The sequence below is a fragment of the Neofelis nebulosa genome, chromosome 17 (assembly GCF_028018385.1).
Source record: "Neofelis nebulosa isolate mNeoNeb1 chromosome 17, mNeoNeb1.pri, whole genome shotgun sequence".
In the NCBI taxonomy this organism is placed as follows: domain Eukaryota; kingdom Metazoa; phylum Chordata; class Mammalia; order Carnivora; family Felidae; genus Neofelis; species Neofelis nebulosa.
Window position 1 is genome coordinate 1046080 of NC_080798.1, and position 16869 is coordinate 1062948.

The 16869-nt window shown below is 47.2% G+C and overlaps 1 protein-coding gene across 2 annotated transcripts; it reads right to left on the reverse strand.

Moving 5' to 3' along the window:
* Positions 1-7176: 7176 nt before the first annotated feature.
* On the reverse strand, positions 7177-15573 carry LOC131500384 (zinc finger protein 211-like). 2 transcript variants are annotated; one of them, XM_058709550.1, is made up of 3 exons: positions 15177-15573; positions 11133-11259; positions 7177-9596 (listed from the first exon to the last, which is right to left on the reverse strand). In XM_058709550.1, the coding sequence occupies exons 1-3, from the start codon at positions 15207-15209 to the stop codon at positions 8113-8115; spliced, it is 1644 nt and encodes a 547-aa protein (XP_058565533.1). In that variant the 5' UTR covers positions 15210-15573; the 3' UTR covers positions 7177-8112. The 2 variants fall into 2 exon arrangements, with proteins under 2 accessions (XP_058565533.1, XP_058565532.1); XM_058709549.1 differs by lacking the exon at positions 15177-15573 and having other exon boundaries at positions 11133-11348.
* Positions 15574-16869: the final 1296 nt, after the last annotated feature.

Genomic DNA, 16869 nt, shown 5'->3' on the forward strand with positions numbered 1-16869 from the left:
ACATACACCCCATGGTTTATAGCAGCACTATCAACAATAGCCAAAGTATGGAAAGAGCCCAAATGTCCATCAATGGATGAATGGATAAAGAAGATGTGGTGTATATATATATATATATATATATATATATATGCACACACACACACACACAATGGAGTATTACTTGGCAATCGAAAGGAATGAAAGCTTGCCATTTGCAACTACATGGATGGAACTAGAGGGTATTATGCTAACGAAATTAGTCAGAGAAAGACAATGTCATATGACTTCACTCATATGAGGAATTTAAGATACAAAACAGATGAACATAAGGGAAGCGAAGCAAAAATAATATGAAGACAGGGAGGGGGACAAAACATAAGAGACTCTTAAATACAGAGAACAAAGTGAGGGTTGCTGGAGGGGTTTTCAGTGGGGGATTGGCTAAATGGGTAAGGGCCTTAGGGAGGACACTTGTTGGGATGAGCACTGAGTATTATACATAGGGGATGAATCACTGGAATGTACTCCTGAAATTATTATAGCACTATATGCTAACTAATTTGGATGTAAATTAAAAAAATAAAACAAACAAAAAAGATAGTTTAGCTAGTACATAGTCTATACGCATGCATCAATACAAAATTTAAATTACTATGAATGCTGGAAGGTCAACTAGGTGAATATGATAAAGTACAACCAGTGTACTTGACTTAGTCTGAGGGCTCAAGGAAACATTCCTTGAGGATATATTTTTATGACTGGAATGATTATTATGCAGTGATTTACTAAGTGTAGAGTGTTGGGAAGAGTATTCCAGGAGTGTCTGACCAGGAATGGTCCTGGGAATCCATGTGAGGAAATGTTTTCCATATTTTCCATTCAGGAAACAGAAAAGCCTGAACAGAATGAAGTATACTTCATCTGCAGACACTGAACTGGAAGGATAGAATACTTTGTGAGAATGATAACTTATTGACTCCTAAACCCAGTGGATGTAATTTATATATTTGCAATCATTAGGAATTAAACTTTATCTTATTATAGATTGCAATACAGTGACACTTTTTACCTGGTAAAAATCAGTGAAAAGATGTAGTTCCTTTTCTTTTTTTTTTTTTTTAAGTTTATTTATTTTTAAAGAGAGAGAACATGGGGGAGAAGCAGAGAGAATGAGAGAGAGAACCCCAAGCAAGCTCCATTGTCAGCACAGAGCCCAATGTGGGGCTTGAATTCATGAACCGTGAGATCATGACCCAAGCCAAAGTCGGATGCTTAACTGACTGAGCCATCTAGGCGCCCCATGTAGTTCCTTTTCTAAAAATAAAAATTTTAAATCAGTTTAATTGATTCAAAAAGTCAAATTGATATGGATATATGAACTTTAAAAATTTTTTTTAACATTTATTTTTTGAGAGACAGAGAGAGACAGAGCACGAGCAGGGGAGGTGCAGAGAGAGGGGGAGACCCAGAATCGAAAGCAGACTCCAGGCTCTGAGCTGTCAGCACAGAGCCCGACGCAGGGCTCGAACTTAGGAACTGTGAGATCATGACCTGAGCCGAAGTTGGTCGCTTAACCGACTGAGCCATCCAGGCGCCCCTGAACTTTTAAAAATATATAATTTGTAAACATCTACATACATTAACCAATGTATAAAATCACTTGATATTATACAAAGGCTCTGAGGGTCTCCTGTTTCTTATTTGGTAACCTAGGGGTCAAGGTCATTATTCAAAATCACAATTTAGCAATTTTTTTAAAAAAACTGCTTTGAGCATGGTTATGTTTAGTAATATAAAGAGCCAACCATTTTCGAAACATTAGAAGATTAATATTTATCTTTCCTTTATGCTACATTTGCACAATAATTTTCTCTTACATTATCAAGTATCCTTTGTAAAGGTTTCAAAACATTTTCAGTTCTTTTGTTTTTTAAACAATAAAATTTCATTAATCTTGAAATATTTTTAAAATTTTTTTTCAACTTTTTTTTTTTTTTAATTTATTTTTGGGACAGAGAGAGACAGAGCATGAACAGGGGAGGGGCAGAGAGAGAGGGAGACACAGAATCGGAAACAGGCTCCAGGCTCCGAGCCATCAGCCCAGAGCCTGACGCGGGGCTGGAACTCACGGACCGCGAGATCGTGACCTGGCTGAAGTCGGACGCTTAACCGACTGCGCCACCCAGGCGCCCTATCTTGAAATATTTTTAACTCAGGTCTACTGGACTCTTTCCAACCAGTTTTTGCATCTCTTGGCTCAATCAAAAGATAGTCTGATTCCTGGAGAATGTTTACACAGGAGAAGAATAAATGACTTAGAAACTTTTCTTTTCCCATCTGGGATTTGGGAAGTCTTTGTCAATGCCACAGATTTCAACACAACCAGGTGGAATGTCCATTTTCCAGAAACGTCTCTCCTCTACAAGGAAGTTACAAACTCCAGGGATACAAAGGCATTTCAGCCAACTCAGAATACTGTGGAGGGAAGGAAAAGAAAGGAAAGAAGGGCTAAAAATAGGGCAAAGAGGGACAGGATTAAGGAGGATTCACCAGTGAGGAAGTTTTAAGCTTATCATAAATTACCCAATGCCAGAGTTCTTAAGGGGACCCTGCAATACTGTTTATTTGCAGGACAAAAAGGAAGTACAGTTCTGATTTACCAATGACCCTCTTTCTACACTTGATATGAGAGGCTCTAAAGTGATTTAGACTGGAACTTGCTTCCTTGAGAGATGTTTAGATATGGGTATCTTCTTAGGCAAATCCATCAATTGCTGTAATGTCAATAACCTAAGATGGGAAATGAAATGCAACAAGTAAAAACACTAGAACTAATAAATCCTTGTAAAATCACACAAAATTATTTCAAATCAATTTAAAACACAGCAGTTTAAAGAAGACATCCTAAGAGCTGTGGAAATAGATGAAGACCAGCCAAATGAGAATACTCAAAGGTCGTCTATTCAGATCTTGCTGCAACAAGGTTGTCAGACACCATCACTCACATTTTGGCATATTCTCAAAGGCAGGCAGAGGAGTCGTAAAGCCTTACAGTCTAAAAAGGTAAGACTTCAGCATGGCCCAGCGGTTTTATCATGGTGGGATGGTGATGAATGCCAAATCCAGCAGTAAAACTGAGGACAGTAGCTACTTTTAGGGATAATCTATTATCGGTGTTAGAATGAGTATGTTCTGGCCTAACGCTTATAATAGGAAGGAAGAAATGAGTAAAAGGGACATTAATGGTGATGACAACAAGGGTCTGTAGAAAATGAGAAGTGGAACAATTATAGGCAAGCACATTAAAAAAACAAAACAGGAATTTGGCAGATATCTTGCTCTGAGGTCTTGAGTGGAAGATGTCATTTATTTGTTCTGAAGGTCTTGGGTCACCTGTCTGCTTCTGAAGATCAGCTTAAAATCCTGTTTGAGGTCGCAGACTGTAGTAGCCTTCCAATTGTGTGGAATTCTGGATTTCTTCTTTAGTTGTGAAACTTAAACCAGAGTGACTCCCTGGAGTTTCACTGCTCTATTTTTTTTTTTTAAGTTTATTTGAGAGAGAGAGAGAACGTGCATGTGTGTGTGTGTGGGAAGGGCAGAAAGAGAGGGAGAGAGAATGCCAAGCAGGCACTATGCTGTCAGCATGGAGCCTGACCCGGGGCTTGAACCCACAAACTGTAAGATCATGACCTGAACTGAAACCAAGAGTCAGATGCTTAATGGACTGAGCCATCCAATCACCCCTAATTGCTGTATTTGTTGCTAACAGCACCTGATAGCTTCCTTCCAATGAGATTCAAGAACTGTTACTCTCTGAGGTCTATTCCAATAGATGGAATCTATTAGTTGAAGATCATGAAAAAGCTGTTTAAAACATATCTTCAGATGGTGGCCTTAATGAGTTGGTGATAAGACTGGATATAGTACCTGAGTCCCTGGTAATATTTTGCCGTGTCTGCAAATAGCAGAGCGGCAACCAGTGATGGAAGTGAAATCCCTAGACATATGGGTCTTCTAGTTAGTAATTCATAGGGAGATAAGTGAGTGAGCGGACTACATGGCCATAAGGGCTACAGGGAATACCTTTAGCAAGGGAGCTCAAAGGTTCTGAAAGTTTTGCTGACGTTAACAATGCTAGTGGTCCTTTAACTTTTCCAGATCGTGAGTGATGAAGACTGTTGTTTCTGAGTCAGGGTTGATGCCTTACAGATTTCTTTTATAATGGTTCCTGTAAAGTGTGTGACACGATCATCTGATGTAGATGTAAACATTGGGATAACCCAGGGTTGGAAACAAAATCTATCAGCTTTTCAGCAAAGAAATGCTTTAACCCGCCCTGCAAATAGAATAACTAAAACATATTCAAGTCCCACAGAGGGCAGAAGCTGACTAAAATCCACTTGAAGGTGTTCAAAGGGCCCTTCAGGTGTGGCTACCACTTATCTAGGACCCCACGGTGATGTTTGCATGTCCCTATTTGTCCCCAGTGGCTTAGGACCATCTAGTAGGGATCAGAGCTTCAAGGAGAGCCAGGTGGGAACCTCACCTACTCCTTCACCTCAACCTCAGCCCCTGCAAGGCCCCTCAGTTACAAATTGCCCAACTTTCTCCCGCAGTGGTCTGCTGCCCCTCTCTCCAAAGGCACTGTTGCCTCTGCTCCCCACCCCTTAGGACAGTCATCACTCTAACAGATTCTCCATGTGAGCCCCTTCCCTAGGCCAGGAGTTGTCTACATCCTCAAATAGCCCCTGAGGCAGGTCTGCTCACTGTCCCCATTTTACCTGGCTGGAAACTGAACCTAGGGGGAGGCTGGACAGAAAGTTTCTCTTTATGACCTCCAGTGAAAGGTGGGGATGGAGGAATTCGCAGCCCATGGCACAGCGTCTCAGGAAGTCTGGCCCCCGGCACCCTCCTTGCTTCCTGGGCTAGTTCCAACCCAAGCACACCCCTCCCTCTGGTTCCAACTACTCTAAGGATCCTAATCCACCTCCTCCCTCTGTCCTTAGGGCACAGACCTGCAGACCCTTTCCTTCTGAGATGCTGATGGACCCCATAAGACTTTTCTAAAGCCCATAACACATTACTTCAGACTGAGTGGCTTAAACAATAGAAATGTATTTTTTCACAAATCTGGAGGCTAGATATCTGAGATCAAGGTGTCAGCAGCATTGATTTCTCCTGAGACCTCTCTCCTTAGCTTAGAAGTGGCATTTTCTCCGTGTCTTCACATGGTATTCCCCCTGTGTACTAATTACACCAGTCTTAATGACACCATCACACTGAATTAGTGTCCACGTATTGCCTTTATTTTACCTTTTTTTAAAAGACCTATTTCCAAATACAATGACATTCTGAGGTATTGGAAGTTAGGACTTCAACATGAACTTCGGAGCATACAATTCAGCCCATAACTAATACATCTTTTCATCGGGAGCTAACACTTAGGAGTTCTCCTGAGAATGACCACATTTAACAGCCCCAAAATCACAGCCCTGTAACTCACACATTGCATTCTGAGGTGTTATCACAAGAGAAATGAAACATACTATATAAAGAATCGTAACTGTAAGAATCAAACAAATGTCTATAACAACCGATACAGCCAAAAACTGGAAACAACTCAAATATCTAAGACAGATGAATGAATAAAGAAATAGTGGTTTGTCCACTGAACATTACATTTCTTGACCCTTAAAAGAAAAAACTAATTACACAGACCCACTGACAAATCTCAAAATAAATATACCAAATGAAGACACCCAGAGGAAAAAATTTAAACATTTTATTCTCAATCACATAAAATACAGAAAATACAAATGAATCTATTGTAAAAGAAAGTAAAAACCAATGTTTGCCTGGAGGAGAGAGAGAGATAATTAAAGGACATGAATGAATATGGGGTGATGCATATGTACAATGTTATGATTGTGATGATGGTTTCATGGGTTTATATGAATATCAAAACTTACCAAATGGTACACTTTAAATATGGACAATTGTTTTTTGTTGTTTTTTTTTTTTAATTTTTTTTTTCAACGTTTTTTATTATTTATTTTTGGGACAGAGAGAGACAGAGCATGAACGGGGGAGGGGCAGAGAGAGAGGGAGACACAGAATTGGAAACAGGCTCCAGGCTCCGAGCCATCAGCCCAGAGCCTGACGCGGGGCTCGAACTCACGGACCGCGAGATCGTGACCTGGCTGAAGTCGGACGCTTAACCGACTGCGCCACCCAGGCGCCCCTAAATATGGACAATTGTTTATTAACCATACCTAAAAGGCATTAACAGTATAATAAAAAAATTTCTTTCTGTTTTCCAAAAATAAAATTTGGCCAACCTATATTGACCCCATCATATCCCTTGTAATGCCTTGGGATCAGCACCTTGCCTCAGTGGCAACATATATAAGTGAGCAATGAAAGCCATTTCCACCTGAGTGATCGGGAATGCAGGCTGGGTACCAAAGCCCACAATGCTGGACTGAGATCTTCCTTCTTTCTATTCTTGTTTTCCCTCCTGTGCAGCAATGGCCTTAAGGTGAACAATGCAGACAAACTACAGGAATCTGTAAAACCGTTGGATTATTTTCTGACAAGGCCCTCAGCTACACAAGACTCATAGTTCAGGAGGATCTGAGAATTTTTTTTCTTTTTCTTTCTTTTTTTTTTTTTTTTTAAAGTTTATCTATTTTGAGAGAGCACAGAAGGGCAGAGAGAGAGAGAGAGAGAGAGGAGAGAGAATCTCAAACAGGCTCTGCACCAGCAACACGGAGTCCAGTGCGGAGCTTGAACCCATGAACCACGAGATCAGGACCTAAGCAGAAACCAAGAGTTGGACGCTTAACTGACTCAGCCACCCAGGTGCTCCTACCCGGGGAGGATCTGAGAATTTCTGTTCCTGTTCATCCTTCACAGCCTTACCAACTGGAATGATGGCAGGCACCCTTTTATTTTTTCATCTTTTTGTTTTTGTTTTTGAGAGAAAGAGAGAGAGAGAGAATCCCAAGCAGGCTCCCTGCTGTCAGCGCACAGCCTAACCCGGGGCTCAATCTCATGAACCATGAAATCATGACCTGAGCCGAAATCAAGAGTCAGACGCTTAACTGACTGAGCCACCCAGGCGCCCCTGGAACAATGGCAGGTGCCCTTTTAAAAGAGGCTCATTCCAACCAGATGTTGCAGTCTCTTGCACTCTTCTATTTACCCACTGTTTGTATACAATGATAATTTCCCCATAGTCTTTCAGCCAGTGACACTACCACACAGAATTCTGGACATCAGGGTACATCACTCGTTTGCAGGACCTGGGTACAGAGTTCCTGCACCGGTGCTGAGCACGATACAGTATCCCCTGCAAAGCAGAGAACAATTTTATGTGGTTCCAAGAAGTACCAGAGGTTGTCACAACTGCCCCCTCTTCAGGGTGAGCTCCAACACCACAAAATGTCCTGTATCTAGGCTACAATTCAGCCACAAAACCTGACATAATTTCCTTACAGGCCTTGGGCAGCAATGCAAACAAGGACCAAACTAGAGAGAGGACTACCATCATCCCATCCCCCTGAAGTGCACAAACATTCCACTGTTCTGAAAGCACCCCATAAGAGTGAGTCTAACCCTCAAGATAAAGGCGACTCAAACAATAAGGCCTTTGTTATAGCACAAACCAGAATGACGGAGGCAGGCTGTTCCTGGGTTGGTGACTTGGAGGCTAAAAATTCCACAAGAGTCCCCAGACCAACAACATCCCTAAAAAGGTGACTTGGAAAGTCAGATGGAGTCCTCTGGACCACAACTGGGTCATCAGACAGAAAGGAATGAGTACTTTGGCTTCTCACATATTTACCACAAATGGGAAAACAGGAAGGTTTACTTCTCTGAACATGTCAAGATGGAGAAATGATACACGTGTGGCACCTGCCATGTGGCAGAGGTGAATGGCTGCTGCTACAGAATCAACAGTAATAAAAACCTGACACGGGCCTACGCTGAAACATGCAATGCAGCTCCCACATACCTGCCATTTATTCTGATGTCTGGATGCATGAGGCTCAACAGGCAGATGGCACCCTCAAAAGAGATTGCCTTGAGTGCTGTTACACTGAACAAGGAAACACATTTGCTACACAACTAAGTTGTTTTTGCCATGTGCACTTTGTGGTAATCAATGAGGTAAGGCCTTTGGCTAATGGCTTTCTCATTCAAGACACTCATAAGCCCCAATCCAGTATGAACTCTCTGGTGTCGAGTGAGGCCAGAGCTTTTACTAAAGGATTTCTCACACTGGTTGCACTTATATGGCCTTTCTCCAGTGTGAACCCTTCGATGGTCACTGAAGTTGGAGCTTCGCCTAAAGGACTTCCCACATTCACGGCACTCATATGGCCTTTCTCCAGTGTGAACTCTCTGGTGTTTAAGGAGCGCAGAGCTTTGGCTAAAAGATTTCCCACATCTGCTGCACTCATAAGGCCTTTCTCCAGTGTGAACTCTCAGATGTAGAACAAGGCTGCAATTCTGGCTAAAAGATTTCCTACATTCACTACACTCATAAGGCTTTGATCCAGTGTGGACTTTCTGGTGTTTTAAGAGACTGGAACTGTAGGTAAAGGATTTCCCACATGCACTGCACTCATAGGGTCTTTCTCCAGTGTGAACAGTATGGTGTTGCAGGAGTGCAGAGCTTTGATTAAAGGACTTCCCACATTCACTGCACTCATAAGGCTTTTCTCCAGTGTGAATTCTCCGATGCTGAATGAGGTTGGATCTTTGACTAAATGATTTGCCACATTCTCCACACTCAAAAGGCCTTTCTCCGGTATGAACTTTCCGATGGTTATTCAGGCTGTAACTTTGGCTAAAAGATTTCCCACATTCACTGCACTCATAGGGCCTTTCTCCAGTGTGAACTCTCCGATGTTGAAAGAGGTTGGAGCTTTGGCTAAAGGATTTCCCACATTCCCCACACGCATAAGGCCTTTCTCCGGTGTGAACTCTCTGGTGTTTAATGAGGCTAGAGTTATGGCTAAAAGATTTCCCACACTCACTGCACATGTAACATCTTTCCCCGGGGAGGACTCTCTGGTGATGAACAAATGTGTGTTGGTTGCTGAGAGCTTCTGTGCAGTCTCCCCAGTGGTGTTGAGTTTTTCCCTTGTGGAAGGCTGCCCCACACTCAGTTCCATTGTTTGACTTCTCCCCAGTGTGTGTGGCCTGTTGCTGGAGGAATCCCGAGCTGACCAGGAAGTCCTTCTCAGTCTCCCCACAGATGAAGGGCTTCCCTGACACATGCCGTCTGCAGCTCTTTGCCACCGAAGCTCCACTCGCGCTGCTTCTGAAGGGCTGATCTCCAGTGTGCTCCTTCTGCTGCAGCTGAAGGTTTCCGCTGAAATAGACTCTTTTCCCATGTGTCCCACCAGTGTACAATTTCTCATCGAACCGGGTTTCCTGGTGCTCAGCCAACTGGAAACTGTCTTTCAAGACTGGAGCACACACCTCACAGGGGCTGGCCTTCTGGGGAGAGAGACCTGCCTTGGGAGTCCTGACATGGGACACTCCTTCTACAGAAACGCTCTGCTCAGAAGGTGCCTCCTCATTCTCTGCTCCATGCTGACAACCTGAAAGCAGGAAATGCTGGTGAAGCACACAGTGACTTTTGTGGGTGGGCAGCCCCACACCTGTGTGTGTCTAACAAACCCAGGCACGAGTCCATGAGATTGCTTATAGGACAAGAGGTTCAAGTTCAGGCTGAGGATGAGGCCGCTTAGCAGTACCGGGCCACTTATGATCACAAAATGGGGGTGGGGGGGTGCCTCATGAGGTGAAATAAACAACACTGAGGACAGGCAGGGTCTACAAATAACTTTCTTTTTTTTTTTTTTTTTCCAACGTTTTTTTATTTATTTTTGGGACAGAGAGAGACAGAGCATGAACGGGGGAGGGGCAGAGAGAGAGGGAGACACAGAATCGGAAACAGGCTCCAGGCTCCGAGCCATCGGCCCAGAGCCTGACGCGGGGCTCGAACTCACGGGCCGCGAGATCGTGACCTGGCTGAAGTCGGACGCTTAACCGACTGTGCCACCCAGGCGCCCCTACAAATAACTTTCAACAGGACCTAATTCTGCTGGGCAAAAGGGTGTGTTCAGGCCCAGGAAAATTCAACAGTGAAAGAGAAGCTGGTATGCAAGGGCTGTTGAAGAATCTATGTGCACCTCAGGACATGGTACACAGGAACCGATATGGAGAGCACCCCAAATAGAGCAGTGACAAAACCGGTCAAGATGAGGAGTCCAGGGAGGTACAGATGAGCCCAGGGTGGGAAGCAAGAGTATAGTGCTGAGTAGCAGTTGACCAGTCACCTCAGTGTGAAGAATGGGGAAGGAAAGGCACATATGAAGTGTGGGTGCCACTGTCATTACCAACGAAAGACCAGTCCCACGGAATAAGTTTCTGGTATGACATGTACACAGCCCTGGGGTCCTGCCCTTTCCCAGGTGTGTCACTGTTCAGAGCCAGGCTCCCTCTGAGCCCATCCTGCTTTAGTTGGGTTCATATCTCTTCTGTGAACCACAGCAGGCTCTCCCACCCCTCCCCCGCCCCTAAGATGGGCAACTATGTGGCACCTGGATGATGCAAGTACCCAGGGGAAGACAGGAGGTGAGCAGCCAGCACTGACCAAGCACAGCTCAGTGCACAGCAGCACAAGGGAAAGAAAAGTTAAGTATCATAAAGGGAACCTCCAAGGAGGGTCCTGCAAGAACAGACCGTGGTCTACGTAACAGTGATGAGGTCAGTGATGGCAACCTCTGGCCCAAGCAGGAATGAGGAAATGTTAGCCAGAAGAAAAAAGCAGAACCTGGGATTCTCAGGTGCTTTGTAACTAGAAGAGCCACCTGGTAGGGAGAGGGCAAGCAAAGTGACTGGAACACTCCTGACCCTGGTTCTTTCCCTGAGAGGCTTAGCAGTAGCAGGTGTTGGGGCTGCTCAAGGAGCAGGCAGTGCACATACCTCAGCCCAGCCAACCACACTGCCTACTCAAGAAAGTGGGGAAGGAAGCGGCGGTCATGGTCCTGATGGGAGGGCAGACCTGCCCTTGGGGGAAAAAGGGAAAGGGAGAGGCTAGCTCCGGGCAGAGGTGGGTGTGCAGACCTTACCCAGGGAGGTTACAAGTGCCAAGTTCTCCAGCATCACATCCTGGTACAGGCGTCTCTGAGCCTCCTCAAGGAGACCCCATTCCTCCCCGGAGAAGTACACGGCCACATCCTCAAAGGTCACAGTGCCCTGGCAAGATGGAGACAGATGAAACCATGAACAGCCTCTCCCCCCAAGATGGCAATCCATCCCCTACACAGGTACCCCTCACCCATCTTCCTCCCGAGCATCCAACACAGAAGAGAAGCCAGGCCCCAGCACCGCTGGTGCCACTGTCTCCTCACAGGCCCAGTGATTACAGGCACCAGCGATGAGCAGATGAGGATAAAAAAGCAGCAAACAAGGGTCTGGCACAGAAGCATTCACTCATTTCTGCTAAGCAGTCCCCTGATACGGACAAATCACGTAATTCTCAATACCAGGGCCCTGGGGCACCAGGCACACACGCTCTGCAAGTACACATCACTCTCGAGGCTGCACATCCCTCACATTCCCAGACACAGCCACCACCAGCTTGCTGCCCCACACACCTTAGGCATCTCTTTGGCCTCACTACTGTGTATTACGGTATCTCCACCACCTCTTCCTCACCCCACTGGTGAGAGTGGGGTTGTGTGCTAGGGTTATGGGGACGGCAAACACAGGGCGCCTACCACCGGAGAGATGACATCGACAGTTTTCTAACCATGTACAGTCACAGTCTGGGAGAGGGGGACGCCACACGCAACACAGGGCCACACGGGGGCTGCACTCTGGGAAAGAGCCAACAGCCAGTGGTTGTGAGATCCAAGCTTTGTTACAGCAGTAGAAAGAGGGGCCCCTGTTTCCTGTGGGAAGAGGTCACTGACTGATTTGTGACTCCACGGGCAGGTAGGGAACTGAAACCAACTAGAGGGCTACACAGGAACTGCTCCTGATCCCTCGATAAAAACGCTGTTTGGTGGAGAGATCTTACTTGTGGGAGCACAGTGGGGAGGGGGAGCAGCACGCGGACCGTCTGAGGCCCCCACGGTTCCCGGACATGGGTGCAGCACACAGTATTGGATCCTAGATTCAGGCCTTGCACCACAACCGACGACAGCATCCACAGGATGCTCTGCAAATTCAAACAGGACTGAATACTGCTATTGACTTCCCAGGACTCGCACAAAGTCACAGGCCCTAATCCTCCTATGACGGCTTCACTGCTTGGGTCTGTTCCTGGCCTCAGACTTGGGGATCTCAGATACCCCCTATTCTACTAGGTGCTGCACTTCCTGTCCCCAAAGCAACCACAACCTTCCTGGGTCCACCTAACCCTCATCCAAAGCCCAGCTCCATCAGTGGCCCACCTTACTGACTGTCACAAATGACCACATTTGCCCTTGACCTTATCCTCTGGGCTAAATGAAGCACCCCAGGCCCCAATAAAGTCCTCACAAAATCCTGGTGAGTGCACAGAGTGGTGAATGAACACCTGCTCTAGTCTGCGTGACATCTTGCCTCGCTTATCTATCCCTTGTCTCTGCATCCACCTCATGTCCACCATTGCCTTGGAAGCCTTAGCCACCTGCCAGACTATCCTGTCCCCGACATGTCCTGCTCTCAGGGCCACTTACCTGCCTCATTTGTGTTTGTGAAGCCTTAACCTATCGCCCAGGTACCCAAGCAAGAGACTCACCCATGGCCCCCACCCTCCTCTACCCGGTCCCCTAGCAGCTTTACAGTCATAACCTGAAGATTACCCGTCCTTTTATTTCTTATTTTTTGAGGGGGGGGGGCATATGCGTGCATGTGCACGAGGGGGGCAGGGGCAGAGAGAGAGAGAGAACCTTAAGCAGGCTCCACACCCAGCACAGAGCCCAAGAGGGGGCTCGATCCCACGACCCTCAGACCATGACCTGAGCTGAAATCAAGAGTTGGACGCTCGGGGCACCTGGGTGGCGCAGTCGGTTAAGCATCCGACTTCAGCCAGGTCACGATCTCACGGTCCGTGAGTTCGAGCCCCGCGTCAGGCTCTGGGCTGATGGCTCGGAGCCTGGAGCCTGTTTCCGATTCTGTGTCTCCCTCTCTCTCTGCCCCTCCCCCGTTCATGCTCTGTCTCTCTCTGTCCCAAAAATAAATAAAAAACGTTGAAAAAAAAAAATTTAAAGAGTTGGACGCTCAACCGACTGACCCACCCAGGTCGACCGAAGATCACTCCCCTTAAATGTGACCATGGCTCACACACCTGTACCCACCTCATTTTGGATGCCTCCATCCTGAACACTCCCCTGATTTTTAGACCTATGCGCACATCTGCCCACATCACGCATCCATTCGGTGGGCTCTGAAACACCCCAGACTCTCAACATACCTAAATCAAATACTTCCCGATACTCCCCTCCCCGCAGCGAATATTACTTCTGCTGCATTCTTCGTCTTAGACCATGGACCTTCCACTCCTACAGCTGCTAAGGCCTAAAACACTGGGGTCATCCCCGAGTCCTGTATTTCACTCCTTCTCCCTCATTAGAGAATTCAGTTGCCCCTTTTCAAACATGCATCCAGAGTCCAACCACTTTTCCTAAGCCACAACCCTGGTCCGTTAACCTTCGCCTGGACGTTGGCATATCCTGCAGCCCCATCTTCCCTCCTGCTGCTTCGGTCCCACAGTCTGCTCTCCACTCTGCAGCCAGATGGAGTCTGGGAAGGCCTTATTAAGATCGCTTTCTGGGGCGCCTGGGTGGCTCAGTCGGTTAAGCGTCCGACTTCAGCTCAGGTCACGATCTCACGGACCCGTGAGTTCGAGCCCCGTGTCGGGCTCTGGGCTGATGGCTCGGAGCCTGGAGCCTGCTTCCAGTTCCGTGTCTCCCTCTCTCTCTGCCCCTCCCCCGTTCATGCTCTGTCTCTCTCTGTCTCAAAAATAAATAAACGTTAAAAAAATATATAAAAAAAATAAATAAACATCCACTTTATTAAAAAAAAAAAAAAGATCGCTTTCTGCCTCTGATTCACACCTCCTCATCACCTCCAGAATATACACCCAACTTCTCCGTTGTTCCAGCCGTGGCTCCTGTCCCCCTGCTCTTGTTCCCACATAGAAGGACAGCTGTGGTTTTCTGAACACCCTCAGCCGGTTAGACCCCTAAGCACCTGCATATCTTAGAACCGGTTCCTGGCAGAACTCTCCACACCTGTTTAGGTCAGTTGCCACAGATGGAAATGCTTCTACATAAAGGCCAACAAGGACTTAGGATCCTCTGCTGGGGGTTTCCCCAGGGCCCCCAGACCCAAGCCTGGGGGAATGACACTTGAGAGCCCCAGGACACCACATCCAGAGAATATGGAGGTGGGGGGTCAGGGCCAGCGAAGGGCTGAAATACCCGCCAATGACCTGCGTAAGGTCCACAGCGCTTCTGCCGCAACGGGAAACTGTGCAGAGAGGCTGGAAATAGAGGAAATAGAAATATAGAAAAATAGAATCCACGGCTGGGTTGGACGGGCTCACACTTCCCGTACACCCTGGCCCTGGAGGCGACTGACTTCATGCTGGCTGACTAACGTCTGTGCCTCAATGCTGTGTCCCCTCTTGCCAGCTGTGTCGCCTGAACTAAGATCCAACCTCCCGATGCCTCAATGTCCTCATCACTCCCGTCCGGCCCGCTCTTCCTTTGAACCGCCTTTGGGAAACTTTTAAATCCCAAACGGAGATTGTGTCCCTCCTTTGGCCAGAACTCTCCTTGGCGTCTAGAATCCTCACATGAAGGGACAACCCTCCAGACCGCCAGTACCCCCATGACCCCGCCGCACACCCTCTGTTCCCAGAGAGCAGAAGGCGGACCCCACATCCCCGATTCCACCCCCTTGAGGCCCCCCTGCAGCCCTGCACCATCCCACCCCTCCTCTGCAGCCCGCTCCCGCACCCCGTCATGCCGGCGCTCAGATACGGGGTCCCCACCCGCGAGCGCCTCCCCGGCCTGGACACCGGGACCTGGGCCGCAGGGACGCGAGCAGACGCCCCGCGCTCGGGCCTCGAGGGTCTGGGTGGGGGAGGGCGGGGAGGGCCCTTGGGGCCGCGCGTTTACCTCAGTCGGGTCCCTGCGCGCGGCCGCCGCCATCGGACCCCCTGGGAGAACGGACACCCGGGCCCGCGGTCCTTATCCCGACCCCGGGACGGGGCAGCCCGGACGGCGTCGCCGACTCGTGGAGCCGTCTGCGAGGCGGGGACACCGCTTCTCCTCGGGCTTTGTTAGTTAGTCGCCTCGGTCCCGAACATTAGCGGGTGAAGACTAATGAAAAGAGGCAAAAATACCGCCAGGGGGATGAAACCAGAAGTCCCGCCCCGACGTTAGGCGCACACCGAGAAACGACTCTCTTTTCTGTCTTCATTGGTCAGAGATGCCGTCCATCGACGCGCGCTCTTCTGGGTAATGTAGTTCACAGGCACCCAGCGCCAGGATTAAAACACTCCTATGGACCTCCCAGAGGAAAGGCCGCTCCCCCTCGAGGGCTCAGGAAATCGGGGGCTTACGTCCCAGGCCAGAGGGGCTCCGCTTCTTCTTAAAGGGTCCATACCCAGATTTCTGGAGAGTGACGTCTGCAACTGATCACCCAAGTGTTTGGAGACGTTATTTCAGATTCCCTGATGCTCAGCCTGGTCCCAAAACTAAAAACAATATTTCATATGTTCCCAAAGGCTACAGATCCAAATGCACATAATATTCCCTAGAGTCAGTTAGGTACAAAATACGTCGCTGGAAGCAGAACCTAGTAAACCTCATCATCCTACAAGTCAAATACTTACACCCGGAACCATTACAGACAGTTTTGTCAATCTGTATGTTTGGTCATGGACAAGGTAAAAATATTCCATATAGGGCCATGACAGAGAAGACACAGGATGGATGTGAGGCCACTGTGAAGTAAGAGATTTTTTTTTTTTTGTTTTGAGAGAGAGAGAGAGAGAGAGAGCTTGAGCGGGAGTGAGCAGGGGAGGTGCAGAGAGAGAGAGAGAGAGAGAGAGAACCTTAAGCAGGCTCCACACTCAGCAGGGAGTCCCACACAGGATCCACTGAACAACCATGAGGTCATGACCTGAGCCAAAATCAAGAGACTGTTGCTCAACGGAATCAGCCACCCAGGCGCCCTGAAATAAGAGTTTTTTGTTTTGTTTTGTTTTGGTTTGGTTTGTTTTTTTGTTTTTAATGCATCCATAGAAAACACCTCCCTAGTCTGATCATTAATTTTTTTGTGTCCAATTCATTGAACAATACTTTTATCCATTTAATATCTTCATATCCTGGCATAAACCCAGTTCCTTTTAGGAATCTAACATCTTCAAAAGAGGACAATGTAATAAATGTTATTTTGGGAGGGGACAGTGGCTGCAGTGCTCAAAGATGGAGCATGTAGGCAAAGGCTGTTCTCCACCATGAGGTACCTGGGTACTTAAAACCATGATTTCACCTCGTTGTTGGGAAGTGATTATCATTTCTCTTGCAGAGATTGTTCTGTATGGGGATTTGGTATTATCTAAGAATCATAGCTGCAAAATGCAAATTACAAAAAGTTTTTAACCAATGACTATGTAGTAATTAGGGGTGGTGGCAGACAGAACTCTGGTGAAACATCAGTGGATGGGGAAAAGTTAAGCCCTCAGAGAAGTGTTGTGTTTTTTTTTTTTTAAATTAGAGAGAGAGAGCATGCGCGTGAGTGGGGCAGAGGAGAGAGAGAGAGCACACGAGAATTCCAAGCGGGCTCCATGCCCAGTGTGGAGCC